A 21,172-nucleotide genomic window follows, 5' to 3' on the forward strand; every position below is an offset into this window, starting at 1 on the left:
TTTCCCTGCATATTCTTGTCCATGTAATGAAAAAGTCATATTTACCTCTAAAATAGAAAATTGTAACATATCCATTCATTTTGTGAATATTTTTATTTTTATACACATTAGCGCATTAGCTGCACATGAATTTAATGGGCATGAATTTAAACCATTCATTTCTAGTTTGTTTGTTTTTTAAATTCAAATTCCTTTAAGGAGTTATGGTCTTTTTAACCAGCATTTTAAACTTTATATCAGGCTTTAGCCATTGTTCTGTCACCAAGACAGTCACCACTTAAAAAGTGATTTACATTGAAAATAAAATGAATAAATAAAATGGATGAGAAATTGAATTATGAAATAACATTTATGCGTATACTGTGACATAATTACACTTTGTTATTTTAAAATATTTCAGAAATAATTAACTTTCATTTAAAAGATTGTTTCTCGTTGGTGTTTGGCCCGGCGACCCTCCGCCCCCCACGTCTGTCACAGTAGATAAAGCCCATGCTACTTCCTGCATCACACGCATAGTCTCACTCAGAAGGCCCAACTCTACAGTCAGACAGGATGCATCATTATAGAACTTGGAATATCAGTTTGATTTGAACATTCGGCCCATATAATCATAACAGCTCAACTGTTCCAGAGAAACATGGGACCATGCATGTAGAACTTTGTCCACTGATAAGAAAATATGTGACCACACCAGTTGGCTGAGCCTCGTATGGGAATAGTTTCAGTCTCTTAAGTCATTGGTTAATTGACGGCAGGGGCGGCATGAAGTGCATAACACACTTTATCTGAATGTTTGTGGAGAAGTGGATTTTGAAAGGCAGCACATACACAGACAAAGGGGTAAAGGACGGTGAGCTCAACACTACGTTCAAACACAACAGCCAACAAAAAGGAGGAGTTAGTGTCATTCTTTTTTTTTATTGCAGGTGGAGCCTGAGTTTGTTTCCTGATACAACACCTGTACTGACACTCCGGGCCAATGGGACTGAGGCCTGACAGTGACGTCATCATGTTCCAGAGTCCAGGCGTCTTAACTGATGATGTCACAGAAACTTAGCATGAGGGCGTCACCAACACTACACGTCTGCTTAGGAGATAAAATAAAAACTGGGAAACCAACTTAATGACGTGAAACATGATTCTACATTAACCCAGAAACAAAACCAGCCACGAATACACACACACACGCACATACACACGCAGTCGCTTCCTGTAGCAGCATCCCAAAGATTCTACTATTAATTACAGCAAACTTAACAAAAATATCAAAGACATGAAGAACGTTGGTTAAATAAAGGAAAGTTACTAGAAGAAAAAACAAAAAACACCCATCAGATGACATGGTGGAAGAAAGAACTCAAAAAGTAAATATGCATGAAAATCTTTAGCTCCCATCAGGCCGACAGCAGTTGGTCAAGATTGTCTCGTCATGTCAGACTTCCTGTGTTGGTCGTCACCACGGCAACCGCCACCGGCCAGACTCTTGAGGAAGATGTTTACAGATCTTAGTCAGTTGAGGGGCCGCGACCGTTTCCCACACTCTTGAATGTGACACGCTGGTTAAGATGCAGGTGAGAGGAGCTTCACTCCCGCCCACAGTCCATCTCCTCTGATTTAGAAGGAATGTGGAGCTGTCCAGTGTGACAGCGACGCTAACACACCAGAACTAGAGTTCAGCTCTGACCTCCAAACTCCCACCTCCACCTGCGGGGCAGGCACTTTTGAAGCATGAGGTCAACCAACGCTTGAGAATGAAAGTGAACGCTTCCTAACTGCTCCATGAGTTGAATCAGATTTCAACAGTCCAACTGGCCTGAAGGCGGGTCGTCGCCTGGTAAAGTGCACATGCCTCGTCTAGGATTGCATTTCATCCTGGCTTCTGCTCCAGCTGAGAGCTCGGCTGGCCAATGGTGAGTCACCGTTTGAGGGAGGGCGGAGCCTCGCTTCACCCTCTGACTCTACGAGCTAGCGAGACGCTTTTCAATGAAAAATGACATCAAAGTTGACTCTGCTTTTTCAACTTTCGATAGTCACTTGTTTAATATTTCCATTCAATTGACATCAAACTTCAGTCGATGTCACTTCAGTCAAAATCAAAATAGAGTATGTTACTAGACCAATGACTCAGCAGTCTTGTGCTCATATACCCACTCTACTACTTGACTACAAAAAAACATTCTAAATCGCTGACTTTTCTATTTCCCTTCTAACTTCCTACTTCATGACATTCTTCTCTCTCTCTCTCTGTCATCATCCAGAGACACAACTTTTCAAATTCCACATCCACTTCACACACTAGTCACGACCAATATCACATGATGTGCAGGTTCCTTAAATAGATTCACCGTTACATTATCATCCAAGTCCACACCGACCCCTTCAGTGGGTTGGTGCAGCACGACTCTTTGGTTTGTAGCGTCGCAGCATTCAAGCAGAGCGGGAGCAACATATTTCATTTCACCACCATGGCCACATTGCTGACTATTCCACTTTGATGTTCTTATGTCAAAACACGATCAGCTGTCGGTCTATCCAAGATCAAAACACTGAATTCACAAATCTGTCAGAAAATCATATGACGTGAATGGCCCAAGATTCTAAATTTCTCCCTACAATGTCAACACTACCATTTAAGACGGACAAATACTTGAAAATATATTAAATCATAAATCAGATTCTGCCTTTAAAATCATATCTTAAAACTGAAGCACAGCTAACTCCCACCAAACTTGAATGTTGCTTTTAAAAAAAAAAAAAAAAAAGATATCTCATTTCAGACCCGTTCTCATAGCTAGCACCATGCTCCTCTAGCCGGTCAAACTAACCGAGTCTTCCTCTATCCTCTTTCAGTTCAGCTATGAGCCTGGTTTGGATCACAACAATTATCCTTGAAGGCCTGTAGGCTGGCAGGCCACACAGCAGCTCTTCCGCCGAGCTAAAAGGCCAGTTAGCCCGGTTTGAAACGGCATTAGCAACAACTAAAAACATAAAAACTCAACTTGTCCCAAAACCCTGAAGCAACGGAGACACTAGTGTGTGTTCTTGAACAGTGTAGAAGTAGTGATGGAACAGTCGACTACAGTAATATGGAGGATTATAGTAAAACAGACAGACACACAGCAAATGTGCACAAAGTAAAAGTGCTGACACAGCCATTCGAGCGCACGCACACACACCAACTCTCGCCATCGTTGTGACATTACACCGATCAGAAATCTGCATGGGCAAGTTCAAGGGTCAGAATGAGAAGGTCACATGGGAGTTTCCTTGTCTTTCAGATCGGGTGCACTAAACTGCCGCCTCATCCGCGGTGGGGTGGTGAAGCCCCACCCGGCGACAGGGATCCCAGCCGCCGCCATCATCAGCATGTCAGGGGGCGGCGGCGCCGGCGCCCGGGTGCGAGGGAGGCTGTGGTAGTTGGGGAAGAGTCCTGGCTGGAATGGTGCATTGGGGTGCTGGTAGTAAGGGTGGGGGTGAAACTGATGATGCTGGCGCTGATTGTAGTGAAAGCCTCCGTCTCTGTCCCTTCCTCGGCCTCCTCCTCCTCCTCCTCCTCCTTTCTCCCCACCTGGCCCAGGTGACGCCCCCCTCCTTTGCCTGGGTCGCCCTTGGTGACCCCCGCCGCCACCGTGATGTTGTGAATTGTCGTATTTGGTGTTGTTGTGGGTGGAGCTGTCAAAAGAGTTGCGGCGGTACTGTCGCGGTTGGTTCTGGTTTCCTCCCTGCTGGTGGAAGTGGTTGAAGCCCTGGTGGCCCTGATTCCGCTGCTGCCAGCCCCGATGGGGGCTCGGCGTGCGGTGGCGGGGGGGCGGAGGTTGGAAAGGAAGTGGTAAGAGACCAGGAGACTGGCTGTGTGGAGGAGGAGGAGGCGAAGGGGTCGCTTTCTCCTCACCTCCGTCCCTCTCTTCCCGAGGCTCCGCCCCCTCTCCTGGGACGTCGTCCAAACCAAGAGCCTGAAGAGCGGCGCTGGCCGGTCCCCATGATAACCGGTGGGCTGGGTTACTCTTGAAAGGGAACTTGAGCTTACACTCCTGTGGAGGGATGAATCGTCCAGTCCCGGGAAGGTGAACAGGAACGGTGGGAGAATTTGACCCTGAAAGGAGAAGATCTGCATCAGTTTGCCTGAACCTTTACAAAGCCTTGGGAGCTATGATCCACCCCTGCACCTTGATTCTGGTTCTGGCTCAACCCCCGTAGCTTCTTGGTGATGTTCTGCTGCTGGAGATTCTGGAGCCGCTGCTGTTCCTGCTTCAACCAGCGGAGGCGTCCTCTCCTGAAAGCCGGATCTTCTTCCATCAACTTCTGCACTCTGACTTCTGGTTCTTCAGCGTTTTCTGGGGGAGAAGCCCCTCCTTCTCCATTCACCTCATCGTCCTGCAGAAATAGGCCGTGGAAGATGACGTGCAGCAGGACAGTAGGAAGAATGGTATCGATGGCACCAACCTGAACAGGAATGATGCTCTCCATCTTGATCATTCGGTCCCGCAAAGCTTTGATCTCCTCATCCTTCATGTTGTTCTGCAGCTTCACCTCCTGAAGGATCATGGGTCAAAGTCGGTGTATTGCACTAAGCTATTTGTTTAATGCACACACACCTCCAGAATGTCCGTTAGCTTATCGATATGAGCCTTCAGGTCGTACATCTTTCCTTTCTCCTTCCCTCCCTCTCCTTCTCCTTCCTTCACCTCAGCCCGTTCACCGGCTGCACCTCCACCCCCCGCCTCCTCAGCCGGGGGGCTCTTCTCCTCTCCGATGCCCACGGTGTCGCAGACATCCTGGGCCACGGCCTTCCAGCTCTCCTTCTCGTTGGAATCCTTCTTGATGTACATGCGACACAGTTCTTTCATCTTCACGATGGAGAGCGCCTCAATCTCTTGCCGGGAGTGACGGAAGTCTCCCAGGGCGACCTGAGGGGGGGACCACAGAGAAGCAATCGGTATGAGAAAGGATGTAACAACTTTGGTGATTTCAACACGCATGTTTGTGTTGGTTCACCTCGTAGCAGATCTCCTTCACAGCTTGCATGCGAAGATCCTCCATGGTAACTCTTTTGGGATCTTTGCTGATCCTCCTCCTCTGAGGGATCTGATAAACTCTGAGCGGCTCTCTCCTCTTCCCACTACTGGGAAGGCCACAGCGCTTCACGATGGACTGCACCTGAGACACAAAGTGTGAGCCTCACAGGGAACCTCACCAGACACCTACAGAAGAAACATCTCAAACCTTATTTGCAGGTAGCTTCTCTCTGAGTGATGAGATCAACCTCCAGCTCTCCTCGCAAGAGCGTTTGTCAGAGTCATCACCACTGTCACTGTCGGCATACTACAGACACACATATAGTAGTAGTGTCAGCAATTCTTCTATCATTCAACATCATCCCACAAACTGACCAGTCGGTGTTGCTCCAGCAGCAAATCAGCCTCCTCCTTCTCCTTTCTGTATTGGGTCTCCATGTCCTGCAGTCTGCAACAGTAGCAGTTTGTCACTACAACTCAAGCTGTGCAGTCAAATACAATGTTCTCTAAGCAGTAGGGGCAGTGTTGATGCTTGTGTCTCTCTTCAAGATCAAGTCCGGCTTAAAAAAAAAAAAAGTTACCTTTTTTCCATTTCAAGTTTGATGTCAATTCCCTGCTTCTCCAGAAGTTCTTTCTGAGCGTAGTTCCAGTCCTCAGGTTCAGTCAGCTGCTGCTCCACTGTGATGCTACGCTCACGCTCCATTCTGGCCTGTTCTGGGTGGTTGAATCGGAACACATGGTTCTTCCCCATCACGATGCGGTTGCCTTGCAATAAAAAGTCAATTGCTTTAGAGGTCTATTACAGATCTAAGGCAACATAATCCAAAAGGGCATCTATGGTGTTTAGGGATGCTCCAATCAAGATTTTTGCTGCAGATCACCGATACCGATCACATAGATTGAGAATGAATTTGTAATCAAAATGATGAGGCCTTCCGTGTTCATGATGTGATAAAATGAACTTTAAATCATTTGAATTCAGACACGTTTTTATATACCTCTTCAAGGTGGCAAAAATAGAAAAACCTTGTTGAATGCAGCAATTGTTCTGTCAAAAGGACAACTGAAATGCATTTAATTCAATGACAGACGTCACAGATGAATCTCTAGAGACTGTGCTGTGTCCGTGAAATATTCACATACTGTAGAGGGACTCCCAGACGATGGATCCGGTTGTTTCCATCTCCACGTAAATGACACCTGAGAAAGGCTGGTCATCTTGCTCAGTGCTAACAGCCTGCTGCTGCTCTGTCAAGTGCTGGCGCTTTAAATGGCGCGTTGAATTTGAAGACGCTTCCCTGCGGAGCAGTTTCCCGTGCATGTGCTGCTAGATGCAAACTTTACATGACGGACTGAAATAAGATCCACAGCAGACATGCCGCGACTGAGTGAGCAGGTAGTAATGAGGAACAGACGCGTCACAACCAGCGGGGCTTCATCAGAGCGCCGGCTGTCAAACGTAAGCAGTTGTGATCAGCAATGACAGGTAGTGATTGCCATTCTGATGATGATCGGTGACTGATCGATCGGAGCATCCCTAATGCTGTAAATAGGAAAACAATGAGGAGGCATATCACCTTGCTTCAGCACCACAGCGTCGGTGATCTGTTTCCCATTGACGTAGGTTTCTGCTCCCACTAATGGTTCCAACGTCACAATCACTGGACAGAGGAGACAAGCAATATAATCAGACCTATCACAGACGAAACAACCAAGTGACACGATGGATTTATCATCCTTCACTTGTGTTTAAAAACAAACAGGAAAGCACTGTTTCCTTGTTAAGCTTGCAAGCTAAACTTTTTTTAATAGCTGAGCAGTATAAACAGTGTGAAAAGTCTGATGGAAAAGTGGAAGTTGCTCATATGAAAGATACCTGGATGATTCCTAGGCAGCTTTTTAGACAGAGAGAGCAGGAGAAAGTTTAATAGGCATGCAGTACTATGTTATCGACAGCAGAGGGCGCTCAGTGACGAACAGGACACACGGAGACAGAAATGTCTAATAAAATGCAGTACTGGAGGACTAACCTTCTCCTTGCTCGTTGGTCTCACTGACAAACACACAATGAATCTCCTTAATGAAGTGACCAGACAGCTTGATGTCCACTTCCTGTTGTCCAACCCTGAAAAAGAAAAACATGGATCAGTCCATTTGTTCAGAGTTATATTCTCATGTCAAAATTCCAACCTGGTAACTCCTTCCTTGATGTAGTAGAGGAGACACTCGGACATCAAAGGGTCCTCGTTCAGGTTAACCAGGTGAGGCGTCTGCACACAGAGACACAGCCATGATTAAAATGAATATGATGGCGAGGTGTTGGAAAAACATTTACTGGAATCTTTAGTATGAAGTTGTTTCCACTGCCAAACCACGATATCGCAATGAGCTCATGTGTTTCTGTATCAGGTAAGATACATACTTTTCCCAAGAATTTCACCAGTACATTACTAGTTGCTGAAACCATTGAAGCAGCTTGCTAGATCAACACACAGAATGTGTGATACAAAATGCAACTCTGTGGCTTCAGAACATCCCAGCTTTATCAGCAGCGCCCAGTCTTTCCTTTTCCACTTCCTCTCTCTCAGCAGGACAATACACTGAGCAGATGACATCATTAAGAGATGCCTGAGTCACAACAAGTGGCAAATTTCAACTCAGGAAAAACAGTTCTACACAGTCTCCTCAGTGTAAGGCAGGGGTGACAAACCGGTCCTCAATGGCCCGCAGTGGGTGCTGGCTTTCATCTGGTCTCTTAACATTGCACTGAGTTGACTGTCAGTGTGTTGCTGTTTGTTTTAGCTGACAACTTATTGGTTAACCTATATGTGCTAGCTGGGTTGGAACTAAAACTCATAACCATTGCTACCCTTTTGTGGGTCCGTTTGACACCCCTGGTCTCAGGGCTGAAGCCTGTCTATGGAAACTATATGAACATGTAGAATCAGTTATCTTTATTGATCCAGATTCAAGTGATAGCAGCGAGACCTCCTGTTCATCAGGCGCTAGGTTGCAAAGATCTCTCAACAGGCAGATTTCAATAACAATAACTTACTCCTTTGGGAGAGAATACGCCCAGAGTTCCTCCATCTTCTTTGATGGACACCCCCATCTCTGCCAGCAGCGCCTCCCTGAGGACATAATAAAATTGTTTTCAGAATGCAAAGGATGAGAGGCAGAAAATCATTTGTGTTTATCCAGTATATTCTCTATAATTCCAAATGTACTAATTGCACTTTAAAACCATTTTAAAAATGATCAGTAGCCTACAAACGTTCCATGTGATTCCCCAGCATTAGCCATACCGTTTATGCAGTTGGTATTTAAATCATCAAATCGATATGCCCATTCAATCGTTCTTGAGATTCTTGGGAAAAAATTCCCGATGACCCCTTTTATTTACTTAACAATTCATGTGGTATTTTCTTGGATGCAGATATCAAGTCATATCTAACACTATTTTTGTTTCTCGCTAAAGAGGTGTATTATACTGCAATGATTTGATCAATCTGCTGTTGACATACGGGTCTCACAAATTTCACCTCTTTTTGTTCTTGAGAAGTTGACATGTGACATAAACCACAAATCTGAAAAATTCCAGAAGAGGCAGCAACCGGTGAAGTGTTTTGATTGATTTTATTTTTTCATGCAGAACTATTGACTTATGACTTAGTAAGTGATGTATTTGGATTTTTAGTTTATATCAATCTGCACTACAGTTGAGAAAAATCTATAAAAAGATTATTTAAAAAAAATAATGAAGTTGAAATTTGACTGTGTTAACGGTTTAGCTTTTGCCAGGACACAATAACTACATGTAACCAGAGTGGTGTCTCATTAAAATACATGTTGTTGTAACACTTAACTTAAGAAAAGAGAAACACTCATTTTTGCTTTAAAGAGTCTGTTACAGGCTCGGCTAGTAACAACAGTGGGTGCACAACCATGTCCATCAGTGATCTGAAGTTCATAAAAAATAAAAGTTACCTGTCCAGTCTAATAGATTCTGTTTTTCGTAATTTCTCCTCCCAGGTCTCATTGAGTTCAGCAATGATCTTCTCAGTCTCCTGCAACACACCACAACCAAAGTTATTATTAAATGATGAATCCTGAATGATCTCGTATTCCGATCCAACCATCAGTCTCTCCGCTGCTTCCTCTTTACTGATAGACTCCATGGCAATGGCTTCCTCCCCCTCTTGGTCAATCCTTTGATTTGAGTCAGCAGGTAGGTCACCAGGAGGCAGAGAATCATCTGAAGAAATTTTAAAATGACCACTCAGCATTTATTGTTTGGCGACCGCAGAACTTCACAATACTAAGTCCCTTGCATCTGTTGTCTGTAACCTAAGCAGGTCGATGTTCAAAGCTTCATTTCTAAAGACTGACATATTGAGAACAGGATGCTGATACCCTTAATAAAATGACATGCAACGTGGAAAAAGACAGAAAACACACCTGGAGAGGCGAAGCCATTTTTAAGAGGAATCCCATTGGCTGTGACGTCAAGATGCCCTGTGGCTGTCACACCTGCGACACCTTTAGAACCTTCGGGGTTGACTAAAGAGTCAAATGGAGACAGGGTTCGGAATGTCTTTGGTTATGTAAAGAACAGTAAATATCCAATGACTTGTGACTTCCTACTGTTTCTGAAACCTGAACTACATCCAGTTTTAAACAGAACGCATGTCCAAATAGCTCACATACCAAAGTCTGACATGGCGCGCATTACAATGTCCATAAATGCTGTCCGAGCTTGGAAAAGTTTCAAAGCTTGTTCACTAGTGTGTGCCAGTAAAATGAGCATGTGAAATGCGTAAACAAAAGGGAAAACATTTGTGGTAGCTAGGTTTACATGAACAATTTTCTACATAGGCTGTAAATATACGTATATACATATATATATATATATATATTTTTATTTTTATTTTTTTAATTTGCCAGTATACTGTATGCCTACCAGAGTTGTCCAGCAGCTCCTGCAGTCCCTGGGAGAAAAGAAGGTTCCTCAGTCGCTCCACTTCACCTTTCAGTTCTCTGATCAGTTTGGCGTTTGGATCTTCATTGATTACAGCATTGCAACGGATCTGTTTGGCACGGTCAGCGTACCTGTGGGCTCAGCACTGGTTAGGCTCGAGGTCCTGAACAAATAACGAATCCAGTGTCCGTGTACTTAGCGGTAAGCTGTAATGGTGCGAGTACACCTGATATGTAGACAGTCGTGTGACCTCTGACCTTAGCGTGCTCAGTGTTTCTTCATAGTTGATGTCAGCAGGACTGAGAGCAGCAATCATGGCTGTTCGAGAATTCCCCCCTGAAACACACGTTATCAATGATGTGAATGAGCTTTGCGCTGTACATGTGCTTTAAATGAGGTACATATCATCTTGATGCAATATGCAACTAGAAGAGTACTGACCCAGGTTCTCCTTTAACAGCCAGGTAAGAGCAGAGTCTCTGTAGGGGATGAAGTCACTCTTCCTCTTCTTACTGCTCTGCTGTAAGACCAACGGAACATAAATGTCAATTATGAAGGCAACGATTGGTCAGTGAGAGCGCAGAAGACCTCCATGACTTACCATCTCTGCCAGCGCTGATATCACCTTTCCCAGCGTGGTCAGAGATTTGTTTATGTTTGCACCTTCCTGAAAACAAACAAACCCAGTTATGCACATCAACCAGAGCCGGAACATTTCCAAATAATGATGTTGTGACCTCTGACCTTTAGCCGAGTTCCTTTTGCCCCTGAGGAATCAGCTCGCTCACTTCCAGCCAGGTCAACAAGGCTGATCTTACTGACCTGAAAATAGGAAGCGTCATCACTGATGGTCCATAACCAGTTACTCGGCAATGAGAAGAAAGCAGACACACTCACCTTCTCCGTGTCCAGGCCGGTCATTTGGTCCCGTCGCTTTTGGGTGAAGACGATTGTGAAGACGGCGTGCGACCTGGAGGAGGTTTCATTCATGTTTGTGGCGGCAACCGTCCTGTAATGAGTGATTTATTCATGAGGTTTTGCAACGATAAAGTATGTGCCATCATGGGCAAGTAGTTTACAGCGCAACACAGTGATCCAATAAACACTTCTGGTTAATCTATCTGCTCCCATATGACTGTCTGATTTGTGCTGACCCACTTACAGAACTGTCGCGCAGCCACTGGAAACCAAGCGCTACAATACCATATAAAGAAAGTCGATCTACACATGACTGACCGGGCTTTGTTGCCAACATCCATCAGGTCGTAGATGTCGTTATAACCAGTCACGGCCAGTTTAGAAAGATCCTCCACATATGGTCCAAGGATGGGATGCTCCCTCACTCGCAGCGTCCCCTGAGACTTTGGGTTTAAAAGATCCCGCACTCGCTCACAGTAGATCTCCATGTAGGACACCTGGATACATGAAGCAGTTGTCAGGGAAGGTTTCATGACAAGAGATGGGAGAGATGGGACTTGTGAGGAGAGTTCACCTCAACAGAGTAGGTGAGGTCTGGGTCCGTGTTTTCCCCAATTCTCTGATACAGGTCTTCACACATCTGAACACAAACATTGACTTACATACATATGGAAAGACCATGGAATACGTGCAACAATACATTTCTGGAGTTGAAACTTAATCAGAAATATTTGCACTTTGCCGTGTAATCCAATGTAATTGGTGATTTCAGAAAGACAGAAAAAGTGTAGTTATTTGGTTAGTGTGCAGATAATAAGAGGTCACAAAGGTCAAAGTTCGGAAAAGCTGAGAGTTCCACCTGAGGAATGATCCCCTCCTGGCCAGGCTCCTGTTTCCCCATCATAGTGTAGCTCTTGCCTGCCCCCGTCTGGCCATACGCAAAAATACACACATTGTAGCCTACGAACATAAACAAACATCAGATTAGATGAGATTGCTTTTATATTTATTTGCTTCTCTGCAGCACACTCGGACTGGACTCAATGCACACTATTGTTGTATTTTTGGGTTGTTCATTTGTCCATTTTATTCTTTTGTTATGTATATTTTTGTGGCGTCTTAATTTATCGTGTTGACTGTTGAATGTTTCACATTAATTATTTGTCTTGTTAAACTACAAAAAAAAAACCATTTTGTTGCATTTAATATTCACGTGTGACAAAGTCTGTAACAAACAAAATATCAAATTGAGATTGAAGAATCAGTGTTCAGACGTGGTTCACAGCTAATCAAAAACTGAGCTCATTCGTCCCATTTACCTTCAAACGAGTGCAGCAGCATCTCTTCTCCAATGTCTTTGTAAACCTGCTTCTGGCATGCGAAATTGGGGTCCTCCGACTGTTGAAAAAGAGTTCAGAATCAGCTACTTTAAATATTTTGTGTGTCTGTTTAACCGCCAAACTCACTGTAGTGTGTGACCAGTAGGAATAATCAAATGTAAAATTCTTGGCTCCATCTTTTGGCTGTTTGGGGTTGCTGATACCTGGAGGGAAACAGAGAGAGTGAGAGAGGAACTACATAAATGATCACTCCACAGACTGCTCAGCTATGTCATTTAATGCTGACATACAAGGAGAGAGGACTGTTTAAGCACTTTCATTGTAATCCATCATTCATCAGCAGTGGATCTTAAGCTCCAAAATAACAGCCAGGTAAAGCATGAACAATACCTGGTGAGGGACATTCTCTATGGTCTCAAAAAATGAACAGATGAATAGAACAGTAAGTACTGAAACTTCTCTACTTGAGTTTCAAAACTTCCGAAACGTCCGAAACTTCAAACACTTTAGTCCTGTCCTAATGCAGTGACAGAGTTCATGTAGTTCAGAACTGAGAAGAAGTGGTGAGTGAGTAAATAAGTACACTAAAGGAGCAGCAGTTTACTGACACACACACAACTTCATTGGGATGTTCAGCTCCAGTTTCACCTCCTGTTGATAGTCAGACAGAAACCCTCATCTGTGTTTGTCCCAAAGCCTCCCTCGCATGTGACCGAGGTGTTTGACATGGAACCGGTTCTCTGATCAAACTTGTACATGTAAATGGGATTAAGTTACTTAAGTGCAGTGTTAACGTGAGTGTCACTTAAATCCAGACATTGCCTTTCATAACTGTCTTGTCCCTGTCAGTGCAGCAGCAGTATTCATGTACACGGTTCACTGGAATCTCCGGTGGGAGGATTAGCACCACAAGCATCTCAGGAATCACCAGTGACAGACACCGAATTCCGACTGATGAGCAAGCAAACAGTTCTTATTTCCCACACTGTTACCAAGATCATCTTTAGTGTGCTCCACTGGTTTTAAAAGACAACTTTTGTCCCCTAGCGAAGAAGAAAAATCTGTCAACCCAAATAATCAAGATTAATGGACTAAAAAGCAGTCCATTAAAAATGATCACTATTGTTGCCAGCAAACCTATCTTTCAATTATTTATCAAAATAGAGACAAATATTTTCAACAAATACTGACAAATTATTCAGTTTTATGTTGACATTTTTTTAAAGTTCTCATTTAATAGTCTAAAACCTGTTAAGCAATGATGCTGGGGATGTTTGAATTTGAATATTAAAGTGAAATATAAGTAAAATATATTGCATATGGTATCTCCCGCACTTACTAGATGGACAGAAAAGAAAGATAATCTGGAAAATGGGGATATACAAATCCATCCAAACATTTGATTGTCATTACATCAGACCTGCAGCCTGATGCAGGAAACACATGTGGGTGTTGACTTTGGCATTGTTAGACACACACGACAAATCAGGACATGGGATTATCTCAGCATTCTATCAATAGTCAGCATCCATCCAGTACACAACTAGTGAATTCTGAACTTGCAACAGCAATAACACAGGCCCATATTTTACAAAGACGTATACTGAATGATATACAGTACATATTACTCTAATGCAATGCCATTTAATGCCCCCTGCGGTGGAAAATGGTACTAGACAAATAGAAAGGAAGGTATAATTCCATTTGATGCGCTAACAAACTGGTGCTCCACTTTGCTCAGCTTAAAATATATTTATCCATCACAAACCAGGCATGTAAGTCAGCTGTGCAAACTTGTACACAGTCATGCTGTTTAAATATTAGATAAATAAATGCAGAAACACAAACATGTGAAAAATGCTGACCTAAATAAGAGACAAAAAAAGAGTTCACTATTTAAAACACAGCTTTACTGCATGAGTGATCCCCTTCTATTCATTTTTTTTTATCTGATAAGGCTTTTGATATAACTTCTCACATGGTAATTAGACTGGCTGCAATCCAAAGAGTAGTGTCGGAAATCAGATACTAGTATACAACTGCCTGAGAAAAGCATCTCAGCGGTTTGGATTCCCACAACCATTGTATATCGACAGCATACTGATCACGTGAATGCAAAGTCCTTCAATGTCATCTCATAGTAGGAAGTCTAACATTCATTTAAGTACTGTACCCTATTTTTCTAACCAAACAGGTTTTTGGAGTTATACCAATAAAGAACTGTCTGAAAGTGCCACTGAATCTAATGAAATGAAAGCCCTCGGAGAGTAAATCAATGTGGTGAATAAGGAAGCTTTTAAACACGAGTAATATAAAAATTGACTGAAAAAATACCATGACTTACTGTTTTGTTACTTAATCCATTCCATGTGGCTTATTTTGCTATATTACAAGAATGTATTGTGGAATTAAACTATTTTTCATTTAACTTTGAGTGACAGACCTAATTCACAGCTTTGACTTGGTACGAAGGGAATTTTGGTAGATACACGACAAAAGCAATGTTGTTGTTGTTGAATTTGATGCTTATTCTTTTGAAAGGAAATCCAGCTGATGGTAGACCTTGATTGACAGCCCAAAATATGCCACTTTAATTTGCATCAGTTTCCATTAAACTGTGGTTTGACTTGCGGTTGGGGCTTTGGCAGTCATGAGGGGACGGACAATCCTCAACTATAGACACGAACAGCTTTAACAGGTGTGTCACAATTGTGATGGAGTGTATCTTACAGGTTGTGTTTCCCTGCATCTGGATCACACAGTTGGCATTGCGACTCGATTCTCTGGAGTTGAACGGCCGCACCCGCACCGCCACTTTAACAGAGGCGCTCGCCATCTCTCAGCTCACCTGTTGGACACAAGACGCAAGGAAGTCAGAATCACATTGGTAATATATAGTATATATATAAGTAAGCAATAACCTACAAAATAGCACAGATTAGCCCAAAGATCAAAACGAAAAGGTAACATCTCAGGTTTTTCCAACTGTTGGCATTAAACAATTTTAGTGAATATAAATAAAACAGCTCTGAATGACAAAAAAATACGGACAAAAAAACATGGTCTTCCCCCTCATCTCTTTTACCCATAAAATACTTTCCTTTCACTGCTGCTGGCTCTCTGCACTCGCTCTTTCTCCATTCTTGTTTCCACATTTTTTTCTCTCTCCATTACATTCCTTTACTGTTATGTTGCGACGTTACTGCGGAAACGGCAAGCCTCATTTTCTTTAGTTTACCCTTCTTTTACATCATTTGTCACAAGCATTATTCACCTTTTGCTGTTTTTCTCGGGAAACATATTTGCACGGTCCTCCCCCAGTTGATCCTATACGGGTTGACCTTTGCCCTATCAGATTAACGTCTGACACAGAGACAGAGACATGTAATCAGACTATTGACGGATCACACCGTTATCAGCAGCATGTGATGTCATCCTGGTTGTTTACATTTTTAACACAAGACTGCGTTTGGAGCCGCAGCTCCATTTAGAAGTTAGTCTCACCATAAAACGGATACCACCGAGGCAGACAGTTGACTTTCCTTATTAAGTATTTATTCTGATGCCAGCGACACACACTGTTCAGCAGTGTATCCAGAGTATGCATTGAAAACACATGCTTTTTGTGAACCTAAATCTTCTAAGGTTTCATAACACAGTACACCACAAATTTGGACTCACACAGGGAGGTTGGTGTGCTCAGTCTACTCTTCACCTGAATAAAACAATATGGGGTATAGAAGGATTTGTTGGCTTGCAAACTCAAGGAAACAAGCGCATTCATTCTCACAACGGACAGGAGAGCATTCTTAACTCGATGCATGAGTCTAGGTGAGGAAGCAGTCGACATACCAGAGACCCTGTGACATCACAGACCAGGCATCTCAGCACACAACCACCATTTAGCTCATCTGGTTCAACAGGCCCCGCTAGCTTGAAAGCTGCTGTTCGTCAAACTAACCAGCTGTTTAAACAGACCGTTCACAAAGCTGGAGGAGACACAAAGAAGTGTTTCTGGCTTCAAACGGAAAGAGGAATTCCAGTGGAACTGTGGTCAGCAGCTTTAAGCGGGGAGCAAGCTCTCCGGTTAGCAAGACAGCTAAAGAGAGAACATTTACACAACAGAGATTAACATGGAAATCATCCAGGTGAATCCATCTCGTGATACATCATGAGGTAAACACACTGGACCTCCACCTGGCTGTGGGCAGAAAACTATCCACGAATTACATCATCAAAACCTTAATGACCATAAAACTAAGAGGACTTTAAGGTGAGGTGTGACTTCATCTTATAAGATTAATTAAAAATCTGGTTTGTATGAGGCAGTCGTGTTATATTATTTGCCAACACATTTATTCATGTGTCGTCATGATTTGAGACTTGTTTTTGCATGGGTCATGTGGACTTACAGATGCAGTTTGCTGCAATATGGAGGCCTCTGTCGAGGAATGTGATAATGAATGGTCTACATACCACACAGGCACGCACACACACAAACACTCAAGCTCTTCCAATGGTAAAACACATGACATTACACGCGCCTAAAGATAGCGTCAGTCGATGCCCAGTTTGTAGAGAACGCTTTAAACTCTGTCAGTTTAAACGTGTCTCCAGTTTCTGATCACATGACATGTTCAGTGTGCTGCCTTCAAAGACAGGGGAAATAGCTTCAAAGTGCACTTTGCCTCCATCATATTTTATTCACCCATGTAGCTATCAAAGGCTGAGAATATTTTGAAGTTTGACCAGCTCTAACTGAGACCACTGAAACCCAATCAAGCCTCAGTCCAGTTATTTGATCAGTCAGATTTGGACTGCATTCTTTCTCTCACAGGAAGTTCAACATTTTTGCCAGACAACTTTTAAACCACGTATCCTTAAAAACCAGGGTCGAAGGTGGTGACAGTCAGGATGAACTGGAAATTGCACCATTGCTCAACACCCTCAAACTCACAACTACAAGCGCCAACTGTCGACTAAAGTTTTCCTCAGACTTGATTCGCACTTATAGAAGATATGGATATTAACTTTGGAAATTAGCAAAAGTATAACATTCAAAACACATTTTGTTGATTTAATAGTTTGCGCAGTTTCAGAACTGTTAACATGATACCAAGTCCACTTGCTTTTGGATTTCAAAAGAGTAATAATAATGGAATGTATCAAGAAGCCACAGACTTCATTAGGAAGAGGGGAAAAAAGGACTGGATGCATATATTTATATATTACTCCCATTTATCTGTTTGATGGTGCCACATTAGTTCTAGTTTACACACAAGTGTGGGAAAACACAGCTTCCATGAGGAAAAGAAGAAACTGTTTGAGATTCATTTAAAAGTATACCAACTCAACACTCGTGCAAATAGAATTGTAAACGGCTCCTGTCTTCTTGAGCTGGTGGGAATTGAACATTTCGACAGCGATAATCAATAGAATAAATCAATACATGACACAAGAGTAGTTTAGATCAGAAAAAAGGTTGAAGACTTAATATCTCTAATTCACTTTCTTCGCATGATCTGATCCAAGTAAAGTCATACATCTGAAAACTGTCTTTCTATAAAACCTACACTGAGCCATAGTCTCAGTAACCATTGAAATCAATATTGACATTTTTTAATAGACATTAAACTAAGATAAAGAACCAATATCCCTCAGATTCAATCATCAGTGCTTCGCAATGCTGCTGTCACACATCTAGTGCATCAAGTGTGACATAGATTTAGATCTCCACAGTATGTGGTTAGGAGATTGGATGCCAAAATGTTTTATTTACATTTAATCCCACTATGTCACACGGTGGTGATGTCACTAAAGATTTGAATAGTTCTGCCCAAGTAACACCTAACCAGTCTCTTTACTTCTATAAGGGTACACCTTATTAATTATTACAGAGGTATTTGAGGTTTAATGCTTAGCGTTTACAATAAACAACAAAACTACATTCATGACAGTTTCAATATGTCAGTTCTCAACATCTGTATACAAGTCAACAAATAACAGAGAATGTGTTCAAACCTGAACAAAAAAATAAATGCAATAAATATGCAATGATGGAATCAAAGACACTAAAAAATAAAGTACAATATTTTAAGAATTGATTTTAAACACAATAAGATGGATAAAACAAGAAAACAAATATGCCACATTCAATGGTATAATAAGTATTGAAGTGGTAGACCAGGATAGCATTACTTTGATTCACTTCAAATGTCTCTCTTTTATGATTAGCAGTAGGGCATGAAATGAGCCTGGATGAAACCCTAAGTGGACGTCAATACTTCATCACATGACAAGCCTCTGTTCAATTATCTCTGTCTTGCGATGTCTCACGTTGTCAACAAGAGAGTAGATTCATCATCACAGGCAAACCCACTGAAGAAGCAGTAGGTATGGCCTCTCCACCCCCACAAAAACCACAAAAGACATTAACAGAGATTATAAAATTAATGTTTTCTGGGTTCCCAGAATTGGTTTCATGGTGTTGCCTAATAACATCAGCAGAGAATCCAAACAACATGTGGCTAAAAATACACAACACACATACACAGAGATTGCTGAGATGCCTGCTGAGTGCTACTTTAGCCACCAAGCTAACTTTAGAGACACGAACAGTGCAGAGGTGAGCCACCAACTCTGCATCGTTCATGAAAAGTCGCTGGCTGTTCGTCCTTCAGCAACACAACTGTCCCGCAGCTCAACCGATATCACCAATCTACCAGAGAAATTGAGCTAGACAGTGTGGCACACAAGAGAGTGTGAATAACTGAATTATTAGATCACAGGTGGAACTTAGTGCTGCTGTTTTATGTAACTGTTGTCTTCTTCTCCAGTACCTGATTAGTGGAGGGACATTTCATTTATTCGGAGCATGTGAAAATAACACAACTGGGCGGTTTGGCAGACTAAAATGATACCTACGATAAGGTTTTCAGCACTTCACAAACACATTGACCCCTTCCTTAAGTGCCCCACACTGTGCAATAATACACTTCATTATGTTCCTTCATTCACTTTCAGAACACTGCTCTTTTGTATGTAACAAAATAGTTCTTGATATATTTTTTTTAAACTTTTTTTTTAATTCAGTTTTTTCATTCTGTCACTACTCCAACATGTGAGTTTAGGCCCAACTTGTGATCTTTTATAATCAAAATAAAGTGTGTCACCACATGCCTGTGTTTGAGACTTAAGGAGCTGATTTGATAGTTCTGCTGGTCAAGTACTACTGTGTTGAACAATAAGACAATTCTTTTTCATTTGTCATTTCCACTACAAAGCAAATGGGGAAAACCTTGTTGTCCAATGTTAAGCTGTTTTTGTTCCTCATCCAAATAAAATATTCAGAATAATAAATGATAAATACTAACAAACCTTGATCCTCAACTTCATTTATGAGCATATTCAGATGTTTATCCTTCACACTCACTCATGTGCTCCTTGACGTTATGTCATAAGAGTCAACTTGTTTGTGATCCTTAAGAAAGACGACTGTTGACAATGTAAGCACAATATCAGCCTGAGTGAATGACAGCAAGAGGCGGTAATCGACTACAAACGGGTTGTAGACCAGCTAAATAATTGAATAACCAAATAAATAAAATGTCAGTGCCAAAACTGTGATTTGTATTTAATTGTATGTGAGACTTGGAGCGGCCATATTGGGTTTTCTAACAACCATTACCAATTCACTTGATTGGGAATGTTGCTTGAGATGCTTTTGTCTGAAATTTGGATAGTTTTGTGTTGGTACTTTAACTCACACAATAATACAAAACAAATGTACAAATATACACATTTAAGAACATGTTCCCATCTGTGCGCCAACATCTGATTGGACCTTGTTGACAGCAGAAGTTAATGATCAGTTTCTGACAGGTTTAAAACAAAATAAGAATCTCCTCAAGATGGCTGTTTGGCCAATTCATCATTTCAACTCGAGTGATATAAAAAAAAATCCCCCGTGTTATGATCTGACTAAACACAGTCATCTTTAAAAGGCCTCGAACCTAAGTTTATAAAACGTACATGAATAACTCGTGAAGAAGTTATGCGTGAATTGTACTTGTATTAGCAACAGAAATGATGTCTTACACCTGTATTACCGGCACTGTGATCCGTTTTGCCGTGGAACTCGCCCGATAATAAAGTTCAGTTGGTTCATAACGGCACAAGACAGCGGGACTCACCTCGAACCGAATCGTAGAAAAGTCCCGTGGAGCCCACGCGCTGCCCCGTTCACACGGTCACCATGTCTCAGCTCGAGTAGCGGAACCAAACCAAAATAAACACAAAAACAAAAGCGGGTGCGCCCTGCCACTGACACCGCCGTGATCCTGGTTCCGGTGCAGGCCTGACAGTACGGGGACAAAGTCAAAAAAGTTGGGTGGGGGCGCTGCCGTGCCACACTGGCTTGGTCGTCTTTAGTTGGAACACGGACTTGTGCTCGCTGCTCCGGGCTTTACGGTGACCGACCGCGGTACCAAGTTTTACCGTCTGACGTCACCGTCCGGTACACAGCGCCGGTAGAGAAAATGGGGACCGAAGGAAAAGTTGCGGCCCGGTGGGACTGCCGGCTCAATCTCAGCTGAATCCCGGTGTCCCGGCGAGTGTCCGGTGCGATGGCCGGCCCTTTCGTCGTGTGTCCGGGGCTGGTTGGTCGGTGGACCGGGAAGAAGAAACTTTTTTAAGGGACGAAGAGTTTAAAAGTAGAAAGAGAGGAGAGGGGGAGAGAGGCTGGCCGGTGGCCTGGCCGCGCGGCGGGTGTGAGTGCGTGCGTGAGTGCGTGCGCGGCCCCGAGACGGAGCAGCTCAGTGGAGAACCAGTCAGTCAGCCTCGGGGCACGAGCGCGACACCAGTTGGTGGCAAAATATTTCTGTCAGAACAAAAGCAAATCACTTGGGCGATTGAGCTAA

General features: G+C 42.8%; 1 protein-coding gene across 2 annotated transcripts; it reads right to left on the minus strand.

Moving 5' to 3' along the window:
- Positions 1–739: 739 nt before the first annotated feature.
- On the minus strand, positions 740–21,043 carry LOC128755283 (kinesin-like protein KIF1C). Of its 2 annotated transcripts, XM_053858509.1 has the most exons (28): positions 20,447–21,038; positions 14,985–15,102; positions 12,381–12,457; positions 12,234–12,312; positions 11,774–11,874; positions 11,489–11,554; positions 11,233–11,411; positions 10,894–11,005; positions 10,741–10,818; positions 10,598–10,663; positions 10,438–10,516; positions 10,254–10,332; positions 9,979–10,127; positions 9,477–9,578; positions 9,155–9,273; positions 9,006–9,085; positions 8,074–8,149; positions 7,209–7,288; positions 7,049–7,143; positions 6,596–6,679; positions 5,600–5,783; positions 5,394–5,466; positions 5,227–5,325; positions 4,999–5,160; positions 4,599–4,910; positions 4,447–4,536; positions 4,170–4,377; positions 741–4,096 (listed from the first exon to the last, which is right to left on the minus strand). In XM_053858509.1, exons 2-28 carry the CDS (start codon positions 15,088–15,090, stop codon positions 3,255–3,257), a joined length of 3,777 nt encoding a protein of 1,258 aa, XP_053714484.1. In that variant the 5' UTR covers positions 15,091–15,102; positions 20,447–21,038; the 3' UTR covers positions 741–3,254. The 2 variants fall into 2 exon arrangements, with proteins under 2 accessions (XP_053714483.1, XP_053714484.1); XM_053858508.1 differs by having other exon boundaries at positions 740–4,096; positions 4,170–4,536; positions 20,447–21,043.
- Between the last annotated feature and the right edge of the window lie 129 nt (positions 21,044–21,172).

Source organism: Synchiropus splendidus, chromosome 3 (genome assembly GCF_027744825.2).
Source record: "Synchiropus splendidus isolate RoL2022-P1 chromosome 3, RoL_Sspl_1.0, whole genome shotgun sequence".
Classification (NCBI taxonomy): domain Eukaryota; kingdom Metazoa; phylum Chordata; class Actinopteri; order Syngnathiformes; family Callionymidae; genus Synchiropus; species Synchiropus splendidus.